At 45.0% G+C, this 18,177-nt stretch overlaps 1 protein-coding gene and 1 pseudogene across 1 annotated transcript; one reads left to right on the top strand and one right to left on the bottom strand.

Annotated features, from left to right (window-relative positions):
• Positions 1–635: 635 nt before the first annotated feature.
• Positions 636–2,316, top strand: LOC123169052 (probable glycerol-3-phosphate acyltransferase 2; annotated as a pseudogene).
• An 864-nt stretch (positions 2,317–3,180) lies between these two features.
• LOC123181694 (cell number regulator 6) lies at positions 3,181–7,657 on the bottom strand. Its single transcript, XM_044594014.1, has 4 exons — positions 7,405–7,657; positions 7,175–7,289; positions 4,237–4,502; positions 3,181–3,716 (listed from the first exon to the last, which is right to left on the bottom strand). The coding sequence occupies exons 1-4, from the start codon at positions 7,534–7,536 to the stop codon at positions 3,489–3,491; spliced, it is 741 nt and encodes a 246-aa protein (XP_044449949.1). The 5' UTR covers positions 7,537–7,657; the 3' UTR covers positions 3,181–3,488.
• Between the last annotated feature and the right edge of the window lie 10,520 nt (positions 7,658–18,177).

Genomic DNA, 18,177 nt, shown 5'->3' with positions numbered 1-18,177 from the left:
GCCGGTTTATTCGGTTTTCTTTTTTGTATTCATTTATTTTAGTGTTTCTTTGAATTTTTTTTGTTTTTTCATGAAAAAGTCTTGACCCGATAAATCCAACGGTAAAACAGTTTGGGATTTGGACCACGGTTCAAGAGGTCAAATGTTTTGAATAAACAAATCTACAAAAAAAAACTCTCAGGTTGCGATGGTTGGTGCACATGCAGTGCCTCACTTGTCAGCCTAGAAGGTAGGGGTGACCTTTGCAAGGGGTAACTCTTAACTAGTGATTTTGTTATTTGTTTGTTTTGAATTTTTTTTTTAGAAAGTAAGCTGTTGTTAGCAGTGAAGGGCCGCTTCTAACAAAAGGAAAGGAAGGCCCAAACTGCGGGGATCATCATACCTGAACAACGACTGCTGGGCCTTAAACCCACCAAGTTGACGTGGTGGGCCATACGTGTACCAGTCCATACAATAGCCCCCCACGGGGGACAGCGACTGAACAGGACTCCGATTCCTGGTTCTTCCCGAGCGCGATTAAAATTTGAAGTGTAATACAATAGGCAAGCAAGTAGTCGAGTAGGAATTTCGTTAGGCGCATATATAGCAGATATAAATGCATCTGCACTCTTCGTGGAATAGGAGTTTCCAAGGCACCGCACAACAGATCGAGAAATCGTGAGGCAAAATCACGGTACGTGCGCGGGCGCGCATGGCCATGGCGATGTCAACCGGCGACCGCGTCGTCCACCGCATGCTCAGCCTCCACCGAGTCGTCAAGAGCAATCTGGTCGCCGGTCTCCTCCGGTTGAGCCGGACCGCGCCAACGACGATGGCAGCACCGGCGGTGGCGCCGCCCGCGTGCCTGCTCGGGAACGGCACCAAGACCGTGGTACTCGAAGTCGACGCGCTGCTCCTCAAGTCTTCACCGCCGTCGGCCGCGACGCTGTTCCCGCCTTTCTTCCTCATCGCCGTCGAGGCGGGCAGCTTCGCCCGGGGCCTCCTCCTGCTCGCGCTCTACCCGTTCCTGCACCTCATGACGCACGCGATGTGTTAGAGGCCATGATCATGGTCAGCTTCTGCGGGCTGCGGCGGACGAGGCTGCGAGGATCGGCAGGGCCGTGCTGCCCAAGTACTTCTCCAAGGAGGCGGCGCGCGTGGAGGCGCTGGAGGAGGCGAGGGAGGGGACGACGAGTGAGGTCGTGGCGGCCGTGAGCAGGTCGTTCCCGACGGTGATGGTGGAGGCGTTCTTGAAGGATTACGTGGGCTTCGACGCGGTGATCGGCAGGGAGGTCAAGGCGGGCTATGGATACTTCGCCGGTGTAATGGACGACGGGAACACGTACGCGGAGAGGCTTAGGGCTGCGCTCAAGAGAGCCGAAGAGAACACTACGTACCACTACCCGAAGCCCATGATCTTCCACGACGGCCGGCTGGCGTTCACGCCGACACCGGTGGCCGCGCTCGCCATGTACGTCTACCTCCCCTTCGCCGTCGTGCTCTCCGTCGTCCGCATCGCCATCTACACCCTCCTCCCGCGGCGCATGATAGGCCCAGCCGCCGCGCTCGCCGGCGTGCGGGTGCGCGTCACCGGCGCCCCTCCCGCCACCGCGAACGGCGAGAATGGCGCCTCGGGCGGCCGGCTCTACGCGTGCAACCACCGCACGCTCCTCGACCCGATCGCCATCTCGAGCGCGCTCGGGAAGCCCGTGTTCGCCGTGACGTACAGCCTGAGCCCCCTGTCGGAGCTGCTCTCGCCGATCCCGCTGCTGCGCCTCACCCGCGGCCGCGACGAGGACCGGCGCCGCATGTCGTCTCTGCTGGGGTGGGGCGACGTGGTGGGGTGCCCCGAGGGGACGACGTGCCGCGAGCCGTACCTGCTCAGGTTCAGCCGCTGTTCGCCGAGCTCGCCGACGAGGTGAGCCCCGTGGCGGTGGACGAGCGCTCCACCATGTTCTACGGCACGTCGACGTCGCCGGGCGCCAAGTGCTTCGACTCGGTCTTTTTCCTGATGAACCCCCGGCCGGAGTACTCCGTCCAGTTTCTGGAGCCCGTGCGCACAGACAACCCGCGTGGCAGCATCGAGGTGGCGAACCAGGTGCAGGGCGTGCTGGCCGGCGCTCTCGGGTTCACGCCGACGGCGCTGACGAGAAAGGACAAATACTTGCTGCTCGCTGGTAACGAGGGGGTCGTGTCGACCAAGACAAGCAAAGTCATCTAGGATTGTAGGGATGCTTAGAGTATATACATAGTAGAGTGTTGTTTTATGTTACTGTACATTGACTGCATAACCACATTTTTTGTATGCCGGATTGATGAACTGGGTTTGTTTGGACTTTGGAACGCTAAAGTTTCATATATTTCACATGGGATGGGACACATTATTCATAAGCTGCCTGGATTCCCTGGAAAAATATCTAAGCGCTAGTCAAATTTCTCCTTCGTATAGCTTCTTCCTCTTGCTGCGCTTCGACTCCGGCCGAATTGCTGATCTCCTTGCTACCACACCCTCCCCAAGCTGCCACCTCCACTGGTCTGCCGCGGCACCTGGCCATCCCTCCATCCTCTTCTTCAACGCCGGCAACCCCCCTCCCCGTCCCCCGTGTTGGCCCCGGCTTGGCATCGTCAATTCGCCATGCCCGGCTGCATCACCCCATCTCCGCCTCACCATCTTCTCTTCCCAAAAGGCTTGCAAATAGCAAACACGATTTCATATAAATTTGCAAGAATTTCACGTAAATGCTAATCTACTACTCCCTCCGTCCCATAATACACAGTGTAAAAAACGCTCTTATATCATGGGACGGAGGGAGTACATCAAAGATTTTCCTAAACCTCTTCACATAGTTGTACCATACACTTAGGCCTCCTTTGATTTGTAAGAATATTATAGGATAGGATTCCTATAGGAAAATCTTCATTGGAGCTATTTGGTTTGTAAGAACGGATTTCCTGTGTAGGATTATCCGTCACATTTCAAAGAAAAAGAAAATTAGCACAAACCTTATGGAAAATTTTGTATCCTACGAATCGAATAGCACCTCTTTTCCAACAAAAACTGAGATGTATGACATCTCTTTTCTATTTCTATGATATTCCTATCCTTTGAACCAAAACAGGCCTTAACGTTCATGAACGAGAAGTCAAGAACACAGGCAATGCATAATGTGGATAGAACATAGGACATACCAATCACAAATATAAATATATCCACACATATATTATATGCCCGCGGGCAACATTCTATCATAGGTAGTAATGGTCTCCACACATATATATTATATGCCCGCGGGCAACACTCTATCATAGGTAGTAATGGTCTCCACACATATATTATATGCCCACGGTCAACAATCTATCATAGGTAGTAATGGTCATAAACTAAAATCTGGATCAGCCCAATGTTTCATACGGTACCTGGCAGATGACAGTGATTATTAACAATATATGGTAGTCTCTAAATGGGCTAGCAGATTCCATGTCAGTTTCAGTTCTCATGCTTATCTTTCCTAGAGAGGTATGACCTCCACATCATCATGCTCGGCCTTCGAAGCTTCATTGTCGGATGTGGGAGCGTTGTTCTCGACCATGCTCATCTCTTGCAGCGGCGGCGGGTTGATAATGGTCATTGGAACAACACTGCTTTCTGCGAGGCGGCCTTTCCTTTCACGATGCTCCTGACAGTTCGCGCACCAGGGGAAGCAGCAGTGGACTATGCCAGGAGGGCATGGAGAGTTCTGGTGGAAGCAGAACAATATGTGATGGTTAGCCAAAGGCCCGTGATACTGATGCATGAAACTAAAAGCCCAGCCCGCATATCAAATGCTAGACTTGACAACTGATTAGAATTAGTGACCACAAAACGATACTATACGTGAAAAGGTGGTCAAGGACCCTCCATGCTCACAATGATGAGCAATACAGGGTTGATGAAATGGTCTGATAATTCAATGATATAACCAGCTACCGCCAGTGGACAGTGCCAAGCAAAAATTTCATGACAGTGACAGAAGTTCGCTGGATGACATAACTCTCTCGTCCAAACTACAGAACTTTATTTTAGTGAGGACCAATACACATAACTTTAACCATGCAGTTGCTTCTGGACGCCTGCATACCTGATACAACTATCTCAGATGGAGAATGCAATTGTGTACTTCTTATAGTAGAAACAAATACAACTGTTTGTAGATGTTCTTCTGAATGCGATTTATCATGACACATACAAAGAAAACGGTGGAAGAGAGAAAGAAGTACCTCGAGATGATACCTCCTCTGAAGCTGTAGACGAAAATTACCAGTATATATAGAGCATAACCACCAACCGAACACCAGGCCTTCACCAATCAGGACTGATGTGTCTGGGTCAACACCATGGAATATAGCCGTAAGGATTGCCAATGCAATGCCACCTTCAACACAGACAGCATGGCAAGTGCAGGGTGTTGTCCATGGGATATCTTCTCTAAGGGCCTGAATATTTCGTCCAAACAAAACACAGGGGCAGAATAGTCCAGTCCAGCCTAAAAAAGTAAGAAGATCAGACACGTAAGTGGTTCAGAAGTATCTCAGAATATAGCAGTACTATATATGAAAACTGCACGGACTGAAGCACAAAGGTACAAACATCACAAACCCTATGATGACACAATTTGAATAAGAAGGCCCCATGAATGAAAGTCAGTAATAGACTAAGAGCAATTATGATTAGTAGACACATCCGCAAACTTTATGGTGGTCATTTTAGTGCTTAGATTAATATCAGCAACTCTTCAGTAAACCTGGAGATGGTCCCTCTTGTGATTTAGAGATTCAGCTGCTCTGTGTTCAAGTTCAGAAGAACGGCATAAGGAACATCGGAGCATATTACAAGATCCATCACTACAAGAATTTTTTTTTAAATCCAACCTATGAAAGTCAAGAAAGAAAAAAGAATTAGCTATTCCATTAAGCTTTCAGGTTTCGGCCATGTACGACGCAGTCATTTATGTGCTCAACAGTTTATCACAATTAACACTTATAGTGGGAAAGTGTACACGTACAAGAACTTTCAAACAGATCAAGAAGAAAGACATCTTTAGATCAAAAGCATTGTAGTAAAAGTAAACGTTACAACTGCTAATTTTTGCTTCTTTGAAACAATTTTAGTTGCAAATTCTTTTCAATATGAGCACATTCTCACAACACGTTGATTTTGCAAAGAGCCTAAAAGAGCTAAAATGATAACCAACAGTCAGCTGTAGAAGTGTGTACGGGGCTGTTTGGTTTGTGCCCCAACTTGCCCTGCCAAAATTTTGGCATAGCCAAAGCAAGGGCATGAACAATTTTTTTTTGTGGTAGTGTTGTTTGCATTGTAGCCATAGCACGCACCATTTTTTTGGCAAAATGGTTGGGTTTCAGTTTGGTTTGTAACCAATTAACATGCCACATATCAGCATCTGAGGTCTTAACTTGAAATTTTTATATAAGCAGCCCATAAATCATGATGATCAAACATTCACAAAAAAGAACAGTAAAGAAAAGTTCAGAGAAGCAGCATGTACAGGCTTTTGACCGAGTGAAACAGACGTACTAGCCGACTTGATCAATACGATCAGAGGAGGCGTATACAAGCTAGCCAGTTAATTTTCCGGCTCATGTAAGACCGAACCATAATACGCGGGAATGCTAGCAGGCTGGCAGCCCATATTTTGGTGGACGAACTCGCCCCACAGCTCGCCCGCGTACTGGCGAGAACTGCATGGGCAAACGCCGGCTGGGTTGGGCAAGCCAAATATTTGGTGTCCAACCAAACAACAGCCAAAACTCATCGGCACGCCAATGTTTTGGCAAGGCCAGCTTTGGCTCAAAACCAAACACACCCTACATTTTGAAGAACTTTTCCAATACGGAAAAAAGAAGGGTCGTCTTTAACAATAAGAACATGATAATCGAAGCCAGACGTTACGACTGCTACTCTTTATTTCTTTCAGACAATGACCAGTGCCTAATCCCTTCCCACATGAGCACATCATCACAGGCTAATTTTACAAAGATAATAGAAGACCAAAAAGATAACAGAACTTCAAATTTGCAAACCATAAAGGTTTGCAATATGATACAAAAAGGTGTATGTGAACAATTAACATTTCAAAATAAAGAAGTACTCCTAAGCAAGCTATAAATTTTTTAAGAAGTACTCAATTTGGACTGTTCAGTCATGAACCTCTACCCCTCTAGTCTAGGTAAAATACTCCTAAATGTAGGGCAGACACGCTTCAGATCGACTCCACATTATAAATTTGAGTTACATGTGTAGTATAAGACATAAATCAGCATCGGGTTGGCTCCAGTTTACAACTGAGTTATATGTGCAATGTAAAATATCAACCATGCTTTTCTCATAGGCATGAGAAAGAATTAATTGACTATATGTTTAGTCTACCATGGTTTGTTCCTTGATTAAGTTCACGGTTGTTAATGAAAAAATGACAGAGAGGAAGAAAATTCAAATTTGCAAAGCATCTCTGTTTGAAAACTGTCTCAACTGGTACCACGTAAAAAGGAGGTCACCAAATTTCTGACTTGCAACTGCTCAGTAAACTAATGTGGAAATATTTCACAATGATCTATGAGCATATAGATATTGTTATAATTTGTAATTAAAATTTAAAAAGAAACATCTTTCGTGCTGAAAAACAGTCTGTAACAAACACATGCAAAAAATGAAAAAAAAACTAAATGAAAAAAAAGAGGAGGATAGGAGGTGTATGCACACCATCCTTGTCCAGCACACATGATGTTCCTCTTTTCTTTACTAGAGAGAGATTCACTTGATGTACGGGCTTCATAATAAAAACCTGCGTGTGCTTAATACGCAGGACCGCTAAAGGATTTAAAACTAAAACACCTAGCCTCTGTCGGTGACACTTCAGTAACACTTGAATGCCATGGAAACAAACATCTAGTTGCTGAGTTGTGCAATGTGTGTAATAGCCACAAACCCTGAGCTCAACCACAGCAACACAACCCCATCCTGTGCAGATCCACATGAAAATTCCTGCCAACTCTGGCATATCAGCACATGAGAACTACCACGAATTTTGAAGGTGTGACCCGTCTAGAGCGGGACTGCGGGAGGAAGTAGCAGAACTAGGCTAGGCAGTTGAAGGGGGGAGCAAATGCAAAGGCGAGAAGGAAATTCCACGTCACTTACAGCTCTCGGGGTCTTCGGCGCACCCGAAGATGCCGGTTGTCCACGGCTCGTCGGCTGGCGCCCGGTGGCTCTCAGGCAGCACCTGCCCGCACTCGAAGCACTTCATCCGCTCCAGCTATATAGTCACACCGCCCAAAATCAGATCGGAGCATCCCGATTCCCCGAACAAACAATCGCAGCAGCAGCAACCGGAAGAAAACGAGGATCGCGCGAGGAATGGCGAGACCGACCTGCGGGACGGCGACGGGCAGGTTGAGCTCGCCGGGGCGGATGTCCTCCACGCCGGGGCCGGAGGCGGAAGCGTCCTGGTCCTTGGTCAGCTTCACGTACCGCGACGGGTGGCTGCGGCTCGCCTCCGCCATTGCCGTCCTCCCCTCGCTTCGCCCCCGAGGGTTTTTGGGCTGCCGACGAAATGGAGGAGGGCTACGCGGTGGGGAGTGGGGACGGGTGCGAGTGGTGGAGTGAGATCTGGCTCCCGACGCGTCCGACGGTCCACGGTCAGGTCAGGTCAATGACGGTTCATCCGGGGGGCATCACGCAAAGGTCACGTTTACCGTTTTGTTTTAGGACACTTTTTTCTTTCTTTCTTTTTTGTGAATGGTCACATTTTTCTACTAATATTGAACATAGAACATTTTCTGTTTTTATATCTCGTCGGGCAAACACTTTATTCCATCATTTGTGCCAAACAACAAAAAACATGACAGCGAGCAATGTTAAACTGAGAGAACTTGCTATAAAAAAACCCAAGAGAACTCTATGCGGGCCCTATACAGCCGCCACCGCTCCACCCGCTCCCCGCAGGTCAGGCTACGGGTCCCCTTCGCATTTGCATGCCGCTTTGATGTCGAGATGGGTGAATGTAAAGCCCCCAATGAATTTCTGATCAAATTCAAGAGGAATTAATGGGGATTTTGAGGAGAAGTTAGGGTTCCACGAATGGTGGATCGGGATATACGCGAAGAAGAGACAACCTAACTACAAGTCTAGGACAGGATGTAATCTCTTCTCTTCTTACCTTCTCCGAAGCGGTTGTTAGTGTAGTGATGTACAAGTTGTTCTTAGGTAATGTAAAATGTACGGTGATTAAGTAAACAACTGTCATAATATCTTGAACCAGCGTCGTTGATCGTGTCTCCTTTGGTGCATCCTCACATTTGATAACTAAATTGGTATGTGTTGACTTGTGGTCGGCAGCTTGGGAGATATCTTTAGTTGCACGATCCAAGCCTGACAGTGGGGATCTTGGATATTCATTGTGGTATTGTGGTTAGGTCTTTTAGAGTTAGAGTTTCCCTCCCCGGTGGTAGCATTGTGGTGATGATGGCAATGTTATGTGGATCAAGAATAAGATCCCCCCAACTCTCGATCCTCCTTGTCAGCGATGGTCTCATCGATGACATAGAGGAGAGTGTGAGTCGTCCGGTCACTGCTCTTTCTGGAGTGGTGGATTGGATTGTGTCTCCGTGTTATGCATGTGGTATTCAAAAGCATCCTCCGACAGACCGGACAGTGTCGCTTCGTGTCATAGTCCTCTGGCTCCTTCTCCAAGCGGCGACGTTCAAACAACTTTGACATCATCAGGGAGCTTCTAAGGTAAGGCCTCCCCGAACATGTCTAGCCGGATTTGGGTAGTCCTCTAGCCCACTTCATCGTGTCTTCTTCTGGATGGTGATATGTTTCCCAGATCAATATCGACGACGTCTTCTGGCTCCAACCAATAACTTCCTGCTCGCTGCATCAACAACATTTATCTGGCTCTGATGTTGTTTCAGAGGTTGCACTCCCAATGGTGCATAGTGAGTGAAGCTCGATGACACCCCTAAACCTCTGAAACAAGAAGGGTGGATTAACGAGCTGCTCGGCTCTTTAAGCTCGTTAATATTAACGAGCAGAAAACTCTGCTTGGCTTGGTTTGTTTGAAACTCGTTAAGCTCATGAGCGCTCGAGAGTGCTCGTTAACATATTTTAATGTGTTTACGATCTATAGGATGAGTGTTTAGATGTGGTTTTTAAGAAGGAGGTGACTACAAAGGGGAATGCACTAGTTTGTTGCCTCCTATGTAGATTAGACTGAATAGATGGCTGAGGTGCTACAAAACTTTTGTCACATAAGTTGAAAATACGTGTTGTGTTGTTACTAACGAGCTTAACGAGCTACTCGTGAAACTCGTTAGCTCGTTCGTTAAGCTTAACGAGTTGAAATCGATGATTGGCTCTGTTCATTAAGAAGCGATCCACGAGCTTAACGAGTCAAACTCTCGAGCGCTCATTAAGCTCGCGAGCTATGAGCTTCTTGTCCAGCCCTAGTTGATTCCGCAAAGACATGTGTTTAATTTTTAATTTATTTAAGGATGGCCTGTAAGGGTTGGTTGACTTTAGTATATGATTTCCTTTGTCTTTTTTGAAGAAAAAAGTTTCTGAGTCTCTTCGGCAATGCATTATTTCCCTGTGAAGAAATTTTGAAATAAACATTTTGTTTAAATGTGACGAGATTTAAAGTGCCATTTGTGAATCTTTGGAAGACGAGGAAGAGTACTTGCATAGAAGATCAAGTGAAAATTGGCTTTTTAAAGGGGGCAATAACACAAGTTAATTTCATAGGATTGCTAATGGGAAGAAGGACAAACTGAATTTTCTCTCTAAATAATGGAATCGGCCAGTTTTTGCTTGCAATTCTCACGTTCCAAGACCTAATAAGGTAAAAATGGAAACAACCATTAGCGTGCTCTAAGCCTTCAAGTATGACAACACTATTTCAATACTATATAACTTCATATTAAATGTCAAAAAAATGAGTCAGTGACAAATAAAATAGGACAACACTACGATGCATGTCCTATCGAACGCGGAATGAAGTGTGATGTGCGAAAGGCTAGTGAAGGGGAGGCCCTGTTTTGGGGTTTCTGACCATAGGGCCCGACCGATTAATCACTAAATTCCTGATTAATTGCTTGTCAGAGCGATAAATCAGCCCAAATGATAAATAGCAAAGATAAGGTGTAATCTTAGAGGTCACCGCCGATAAGCAATAAATCGGATAATAAATCAGACGATATTTTAAGCATTGGCTAAAACAAGATTTTGAAATGGCTCATGACAAGGTGGACTGGAATTTTCTTTCCTATGGTCCGAAGGAAGGAGGATTTAATGAGACATGAATGAATTGGTTTGTTGCAGTTGTTAAGGCAGAAACACTTAATATCAAGGTTAATGGTGTGGTTGGGATAAACTTTGGGAATTTTAAAGGTGTCAGGTGATACGGCTCAAACATATCTATAATTTTGAATTGTTTCATGCTATTACAATATCATTTTATATTTTTATAGTATTTTATATTATTTTTGTTGACTAACCTATTAATTTAGTGCTAGTTGTTGTTCTCTGCATGTTTTTGACTTTACAGAACATCAATATCTACGAAGGTAAAAAGACCTTGAAGATTTAATACAATTTTTTGGGGCACGAAGGTTCCAGAAAGCACTGAAGACAGGCGAGAGGGGACAGGGCCTTCATACGGCCTGGAGGCACAGCCAGGGCCTAAGCCGCGCCCCATGGCCGTGTGGGCCCCACAAGCATCGCCTTGCGTCCATTCCTCCGCCTATAAATTCCATATTGCACGAAACCTTTTGCAAGATTTTTCTCTAAATTTTTCCGCTGCCGTAAGTTTCTGTTCCATGGAGATCCAATCTGGAGGCCTGTTCCGACACTCTGCTCGAGGGGAATCCACCATGGGAGGCTTCTTCATCGATCTTACAACCTCTATGACCATGTGTGAGTTCCCTTAGGACCTTAGGGTCCATAGCAATAGCTAGATGGCTCTTTCTCTTTGGTCTTCAATACCAAGTTCCTGTGAGCTGTCTCACATGATCGAGATCAATTCGATGTAATCTGTGGTGTGTTTGTTGGGATATGACGAATTATCACTTTATGATCAGATTGTTCATTGAATTCAATCGAATCTTTTGAGGTTTCTTTGTTGAATAATTAAATAACTTTGTATGATCTCCGATCTATCTATCTTCTTCAGCCAAGATCAGTGGGTCTTTCTTCAAAGGGAGTGGTCCATTGTAATGGGTTCTAATCTTGCGGTGATTTATATCCTAGTGACAGAAAGGGAGAGACACATATTGTACTGTTGCCACTTAACGGTACACTACACCAGGTTCTAGGGGTGGCTCACCCATAGGGAGCTAGGCTGTAGGCCTGCCTGAGGGCCTAGGAGGCCCACCAAGTACCTGACGATAGGAAGGAGCCTGGAGAAAGGGATAAGAGTCTCCGGGTCATCTTGGTCTCCAAGTCTATGATGGCGGCGGCCTAGATCAAACCGCCTATATAAGGGGAGGCTAGGGGGCTCTCATTCCCATCTATTCTCAGATAGACTCAACTGTCGGTAGAACTACACACAATCCCTTATAATCCCTCCGCACGAGGTATACGCATCATGCATAACAATGACAAGCATGATGTAGGGTATTACTCCTCACTAGAGGCCCGAACCTAGGTAAAACCACCGTGTGACCTCTTATCTAAGACTTCTAACCACACGCTAGTAACCCTACAGAGGGTACTGACGCTTTTCCACATCGTTAGTTGGCACGTCAGGCATCGGAAGCGTCGGCTGGTGACAGATCTCAGATCAGATCTTCTCTGGCCTCCTACGGTATCCCGCCGGGGGAGAGCCTAAGCTCTGGCTCTTTCACCTTCACCACAGACAGGGGAGACAGGGTTGACATCAACCCAAGCGGACCCTGTCCGCGCGATCTATGTCGACGCCATGGCCTTCATCATACCAGATTGATGCTATCACGTTTCCTGCAATCCTGATGGGCAGATGGGATAACCCATTTTATGTACCAGGTTGGATTTGTGCATCGTTCCTTTTGCTGCTATTATGTGTAGCAGTTTCGCTTTAGTTCCTGGTAGTTTGTAGGACAATGTGGTTTCTATTAATAGAAATCAGAGAGGGAGCTCTCCTTATAAACAAAAAATTTGTCGCGCTTCACATGGAAAAAATCCAAGGGCTAGTCCATTTTCTCCTTCCTAGCTTCTTCCTCCTGCTGCCTTCAATGCCATCCGAATTGCCGGTCTCCTTGCTGCCCCACACCCTCTCCAAGCCACCACCTCTATTGGTCTGCCGTAGCTCCCAGCCATCCCTCTAAGTTCATCATCCACTTTGTCATAGACAAGCCCCCATGACCCTGCCCGGCTGCATCACCCATCTCCGCATCACCATCTTCTCTTCCCAAAAAAATTGTAAATAGCAAACACAATTTCATATAAAAATTACAAGAATTTCACGTAAATGCTCATGTACACTACATCAGAGGAGATTCAGACGTTCCTAGACCTCCGTATACAATTGTACAAGTCATTACAACCAAGGTGGCCCTGGTTGCAGAAGAATGACAAGGAAAGACCATGGGCAGATTTCCACATTGAGGTACCGGCCGAGTCTCAAGCCCTATACCATGATGCGGCAAAGACCTCAGTCGGCAACGGCCAATGCGCTCTGTTCTGGGAGGATAGATGTGAAAGGATCGAGAAGAGGTGTCTAGAGGGGGGGTGAATAGACTCTTAGCAAGAAAAAGTTGCAGTTTTTAATTTCTTCAAGTTGGGTTGGAGTTTTAGCACAAGTTTAAACATTCACAATACATATCAATCAAGCATGACAAGAGTATGTGAGCAGCGGAAACTAAAGCATGCAATTTGCAAGAATGTAAAGGGATGGGACTGGAGTGTGCAAACACAATTGGAGATACGGAGATTTTTGGCGTGGTTCCGATAGGTGGTGCTATCGTACATCCATGTTGATGGAGACTTCAATCCACGAAGGGTAACTGTTGCGCGAGTCCATGGAGGGCTCCACCCACGAAGGGTCCACGAAGAAGCAACCTTGTCTATCCCACCATGGCCATCGCCCACGAAGGACTTGCCTCACTAGGGTAGATCTTCACGAAGTAGGCGATCTCCTTGCCCGTACAAACTCCTTGGTTCAACTCCATAATCTTGACGGAGGCTCCCAAGTGACACCTAACCAATCTAAGAGACACCACTCTCCAAAAGGTAATAGATGATGTGTTGATGATGAACTCCTTGCTCTTGTGCTTCAAATGATAGTCTCCCCAACACTCAACTCTTTCTCACAGATTTGGATTTGGTGGAAAGATGATTTGAGTGGAAAGCAAGTTGGAGAAGGCTAGAGATCAAGATTTATGTGGTTGGAATGGAATATCTTGACCTCAACACATGAGTAGGTGGTTCTCTCTCAAAAAATGTATGCTGGAAGTGTAGGCATGTTCTGATGGCTCTCATCACGAATGAAGAGTGGGTGGAGGGGTATATATAGCCTCCACACAAAATCTAACCGCTACACACAAATCACCAAACTCGGTGAGACCGAATAATGAAACTCGGTCAGACCGATTTAGTTCATAATGTGACCGTTAGGCATTTCGGTGGGACCGATATGATCAACTCGGTAGGACCGATGTGCTAGGGTTAGGGTAAAGCCTCATCTCGGTTTGACCGATTACACAAACTCGGTGGGACCGATTTTGGTAATGAGCTAACCAGAGAGTTGGTCAAGCAAACTCGGTGAGACCAATTAAAAAACTCGGTAAGACCGAATTTATTGCAACAAGAACCAGAGAGTTTGCAAGCCCATCTCGGTGAGACCCAGATCCCATCGGTGAGACCGAATTGACTAGGGTTTGTGGCAGTGGCTATGTCAAGAGAACTCGGTGGCACCGGATAGATGATTCGGTGTGGCCGACTTTGACTATTGGTTTGGGACATATGTGGATATGAGAAAGTGGTTGAGGGTTTTGGAGCATATCACTAAGCACTTGAGCAAGCAAGCCATTAAGCAACACCTCATCCCTTTTTAATAGTATTGGCTTTCCTGTGGACTCAATGTGATCTTGGATCACTAAAAGTAAAATGTAGAGTCTTGAGCTTTTGAGCATGAGCCAATCTTTTGTCCTTAGCACCTTGAAGGGGTTCCACATCCTCTTATCTACGCCACTCCATCTGTTGAACTTGTCTGAAGTATTCTAGATAAAGCATTAGTCCAACAAGAGATATGTTGACATTAATTAGCAAAACCACCCAGGGAGCACTTGTGCTTTCAATCTCCCCCTTTTTGGTAATTGATGAAAACATACATCAAAGCTTTAGATAAAGATATAGAAAATAGCAAGTAAAGCTTTGGAAAGACATGTAACATGCGTAGGCTCCCCCTACATGTATGCAATCATGTCAATATGGAATATACGAGCATGTGAATGCATAAACATGACAGAGCAAGCAATGAGTTACATGTATCTTGGCTATATGCATCAGAGAAAATGATGTGAATATATGAAGTTGTAACTTCATGTTCATGATTCCTTCTTGCAAACAATATGTACATTTAGCAAGAAATCATCATGCACATGAGTGTGATGCATATACTTACCTTGTGGTCTTGGGTTGACTTAGGAAGAGATGAACCTGAGTAAACAAGGTTAGATAACGCAGATACAACTACTAGACAGAGCAAACAAAAGAGCCACAAGAGTACCAAGACTGGGATGACATGTAGAGAGTGAGTACTAGGTACTCTAGTTTGATATAGACATGTCCCCAAAGATAAAAGGATATGCAATGAATTCAAGATTTCCTTCCCTAGCAGTCTCCCCCCCTGAATCTTATACTGGATAATGGGAGAAAATAGGGAAACAAAATCAGAGCAAAATAGATCAGATAACAAATCAAAACACAAATTGACATGGCTTTCCCCTCTTAAAGACATGTGACTTCTCTCTTCTTGAACACCAAGCATCTGGGGCCTTTGATGTTATTCCTCTCTCTCTCCCCCCTTTTGAAGTGAATAAGCTTTGATGTGCTCTCTCTCCCCCTTTGACATCAATTTCCAAGAAGAAGTCTTCTGGAGTGTGAGTCAAGATAGGTTTCGTCCGTGAGTCACAGAGCAAAGCAGCATATAGAATATGATGCTGGTAGAGGACAAGAATCATTGAGTGGAGCTGGAACAAAAGTGCAGAACAAAACTGACAAAAAGAAAAGAAAATCTATATGAAGTTTATTTGATAGAAAGAAGGGGATCAAATATGCAAAGTACAAATGCAAGAACTCAGAGAAACACTAGAGAACTTCATCTAGAATTGGGCGGTGACAAAGTCACCTATGTTAGAGTATATTGACTGAGGAGTCAAGTGAGGACACTTGATCACAAGTCATACTCATCGTTAAAGCTCAAAATGGGGTTGCCATTTTTCGTTTAAGCATTTGATGTATTCACATCTTGTTGAGCTGCTTTGACCCATAACTTGGGGTAAAGCTTATCTGAGATGGAATAGCATACCTTGGGTGATGGTGTTGAACTTTATCATGTAGTTGAACTTGTGTGGAGTGCTCAAGGTTGATGTAGCGCATCAATGGTTGGGAGCACCACTCATAGTTTGAGTTCATCTACCTACATGGGTTAGTCTTGCAAGGAAGAGCACTTGTGTATCCAACATGACAATCATGAAATTTGATACCAAATGAAATTTGATATATATAGAATTTGTCAAAGGATATGTTGAAGGGTTTCATGCTTCCTTGTCTTCAACCACCGTGGTGTAGAAACTTGGTGATGTAGAGATTGCTCAAGATGTGAGTGGATTGCAATCTCATGGATTTAGATTCATCCAAGTACCTACAAGGGTTAGATAGCATGCAAGGGTACAAATATACCCGAGACATATGATCATGATCATAAGAGAAAAAAGTCAAGGATTAGTCATAGGCTCATGCCTTGCATGTATCCACATGGAGTTCCTATTCCAAGTTTGAAGCATCAATGATGTTCAATTCACCTCTCAAACGGCAAAATACTTTCTCATCAAGCGGTTTGGTGAATATATCCACCAATTGCTTATCGGTACGAACATGCTTAAGATCAATGTCCCCTTTAGCAACATGATCTCGAATGAAATGATGACGAACTTTAATATGCTTAGTTCGAGAATGTTGCACGGGATTGTGAGCAATCTTAATAGCACTCTCATTGTCACAAAGCAATGGAACATGTTTCACATTGATCCCATAATCTTTAAGAGTTTGGGTCATCCAAAGTAATTGAGCACAACATGAACCGACGGCAATGTATTCCGCTTTGGCGGTGGATAAGGATACCGAGTTTTGTTTCTTGGAGGACCAAGACACAAGAGGTCTACCAAGAAATTGACACGTACCCGAAGTTGATTTTCTATCAACCTTGTCTCCGGCATAGTCCGAATCGGAGTAGCCAACAAGATCAAAAGAAGACCTCTTGGGATACCAAATGCCAAAATTTGGTGTATGTATTAAGTATCTCACTATCCTTTTCACAGCCTTAAGATGACATTCTTTGGGGGCTGCTTGATATCGTGCACACATGCACACACTTAGCATAATATCGGGACAAGAGGCACATAGATATAACAATGAACCAATCATAGAGCGATAAACCTTTTGGTCAACCGATTTGCCATCCTTGGTCAAGTCAAGATGTCCACTAGTAGGCATGGGCGTTTTCATACCTTTGCTTTGTTGCATGTTGAACTTCTTGAATAAGTCCTTGGTGTACTTTGTTTGAGAAACAAAGGTGCCTTCCTTTGTTTGCTTGATTTGCAAACCAAGAAAGAACTTGAGTTCACTCATCATAGACATCTCAAACTTCCTCGACATTAGCTTCCAAACTTTTCACTGAAATGAGGGTTAGTCGAACCAAATATGATATCATCAACATAAATTTGGCAGACAAATAATTCACCATTAACCCCTTTAGTGAAAAGAGTAGAATCTATCTTTCCAATCTCAAAGCCTTTTTCAGTAAGGAACTTGGTCAAGCATTTATACCACGCTCTAGGAGCTTGTTTAAGACCATAAAGAGCTTTATGAAGTTTGTAAATATGGTCGGGTTTCTTAGGATTGACAAAGCTGGGAGGTTGTTTAACATAAACTTCCTCCTCAATTTCACCATTTAGAAAAGCACTTTTGATATCCATTTGGTACAAGGTGATATCATGGTGATTAGCATAGGCAAGTAAGATGCGAATGGACTCAAGTCTAGCAACGGGGGCGTATGTCTCACCATAGTCCATACCTTCGACTTGAGTGTAGCCTTGGGCGACGGACGTGCTTTGTTGCGGACGACTTGACCATCTTCGTCTTGCTTGTTACGAAACACCCATTTGGTACCAATGATGTTGTGGTTGTTGTCGGGCTTCTCGACCAATGTCCATACTTGATTTCTCTCAAAGTTGTGTAGCTCTTCATGCATGGCATTTATCCAATCCGGATCTTCCAATGCTTCTTCAACCTTCATAGGTTCAATGCTAGAGATAAATGAATAATATTCACAAAAGTTAGCCAAACGAGTTTTAGAGCGAGTGATTCTCCCGGTTTGAATATCATTGAAGATTTGTTCGACGGGATGGTCTCTTGAGACTCTTGCTCGAAGTCGTGAGAGCTTTTGCTTGGGTCAGGGTGGATCATCTTCTTCATCATCTTGTCCTTCTTCTTGGCCTTCTTCATTGTTGACGTTGTCGTTCTCTCGTCATGGTGGAGAAGGAGGTTGATGTGGTTCATCTTGATGCATTTCCTCGTTTTCTTCATCTTGATGTGTCCCACTTGTGGATGCTTCCATGTCAACTCTTGGTTCACCTTGTCGTGAGGTAGAAGCTTCCACTTGGACGGACGAGGTACTCTCCTTCACCTCTGTTGGATGAATCTTGCCAATAGACAAGTCTTGGATTGCTTCCGAAGGGTCTTTGTCTCCTACATCAATTGGCAATTGCTCTACTTGCGAGCCGTTAGATTCATCAAACTTCACATCTACCGTTTCTTCAACCTTTCGGGTGAAATTATTGTAGACACGGTAAGTGTGAGAGTTTGAGCCATACCAAGTAGGAAACCCTCATGAGATTTGGGAGCAAATTTAGAACGATGATGCTTATCAAGAATGTAGCACTTTG

This window comes from Triticum aestivum, chromosome 1D (assembly GCF_018294505.1).
Source record: "Triticum aestivum cultivar Chinese Spring chromosome 1D, IWGSC CS RefSeq v2.1, whole genome shotgun sequence".
Taxonomy (NCBI): domain Eukaryota; kingdom Viridiplantae; phylum Streptophyta; class Magnoliopsida; order Poales; family Poaceae; genus Triticum; species Triticum aestivum.
This window is presented reverse-complemented; position numbering and strand designations above follow the sequence as displayed.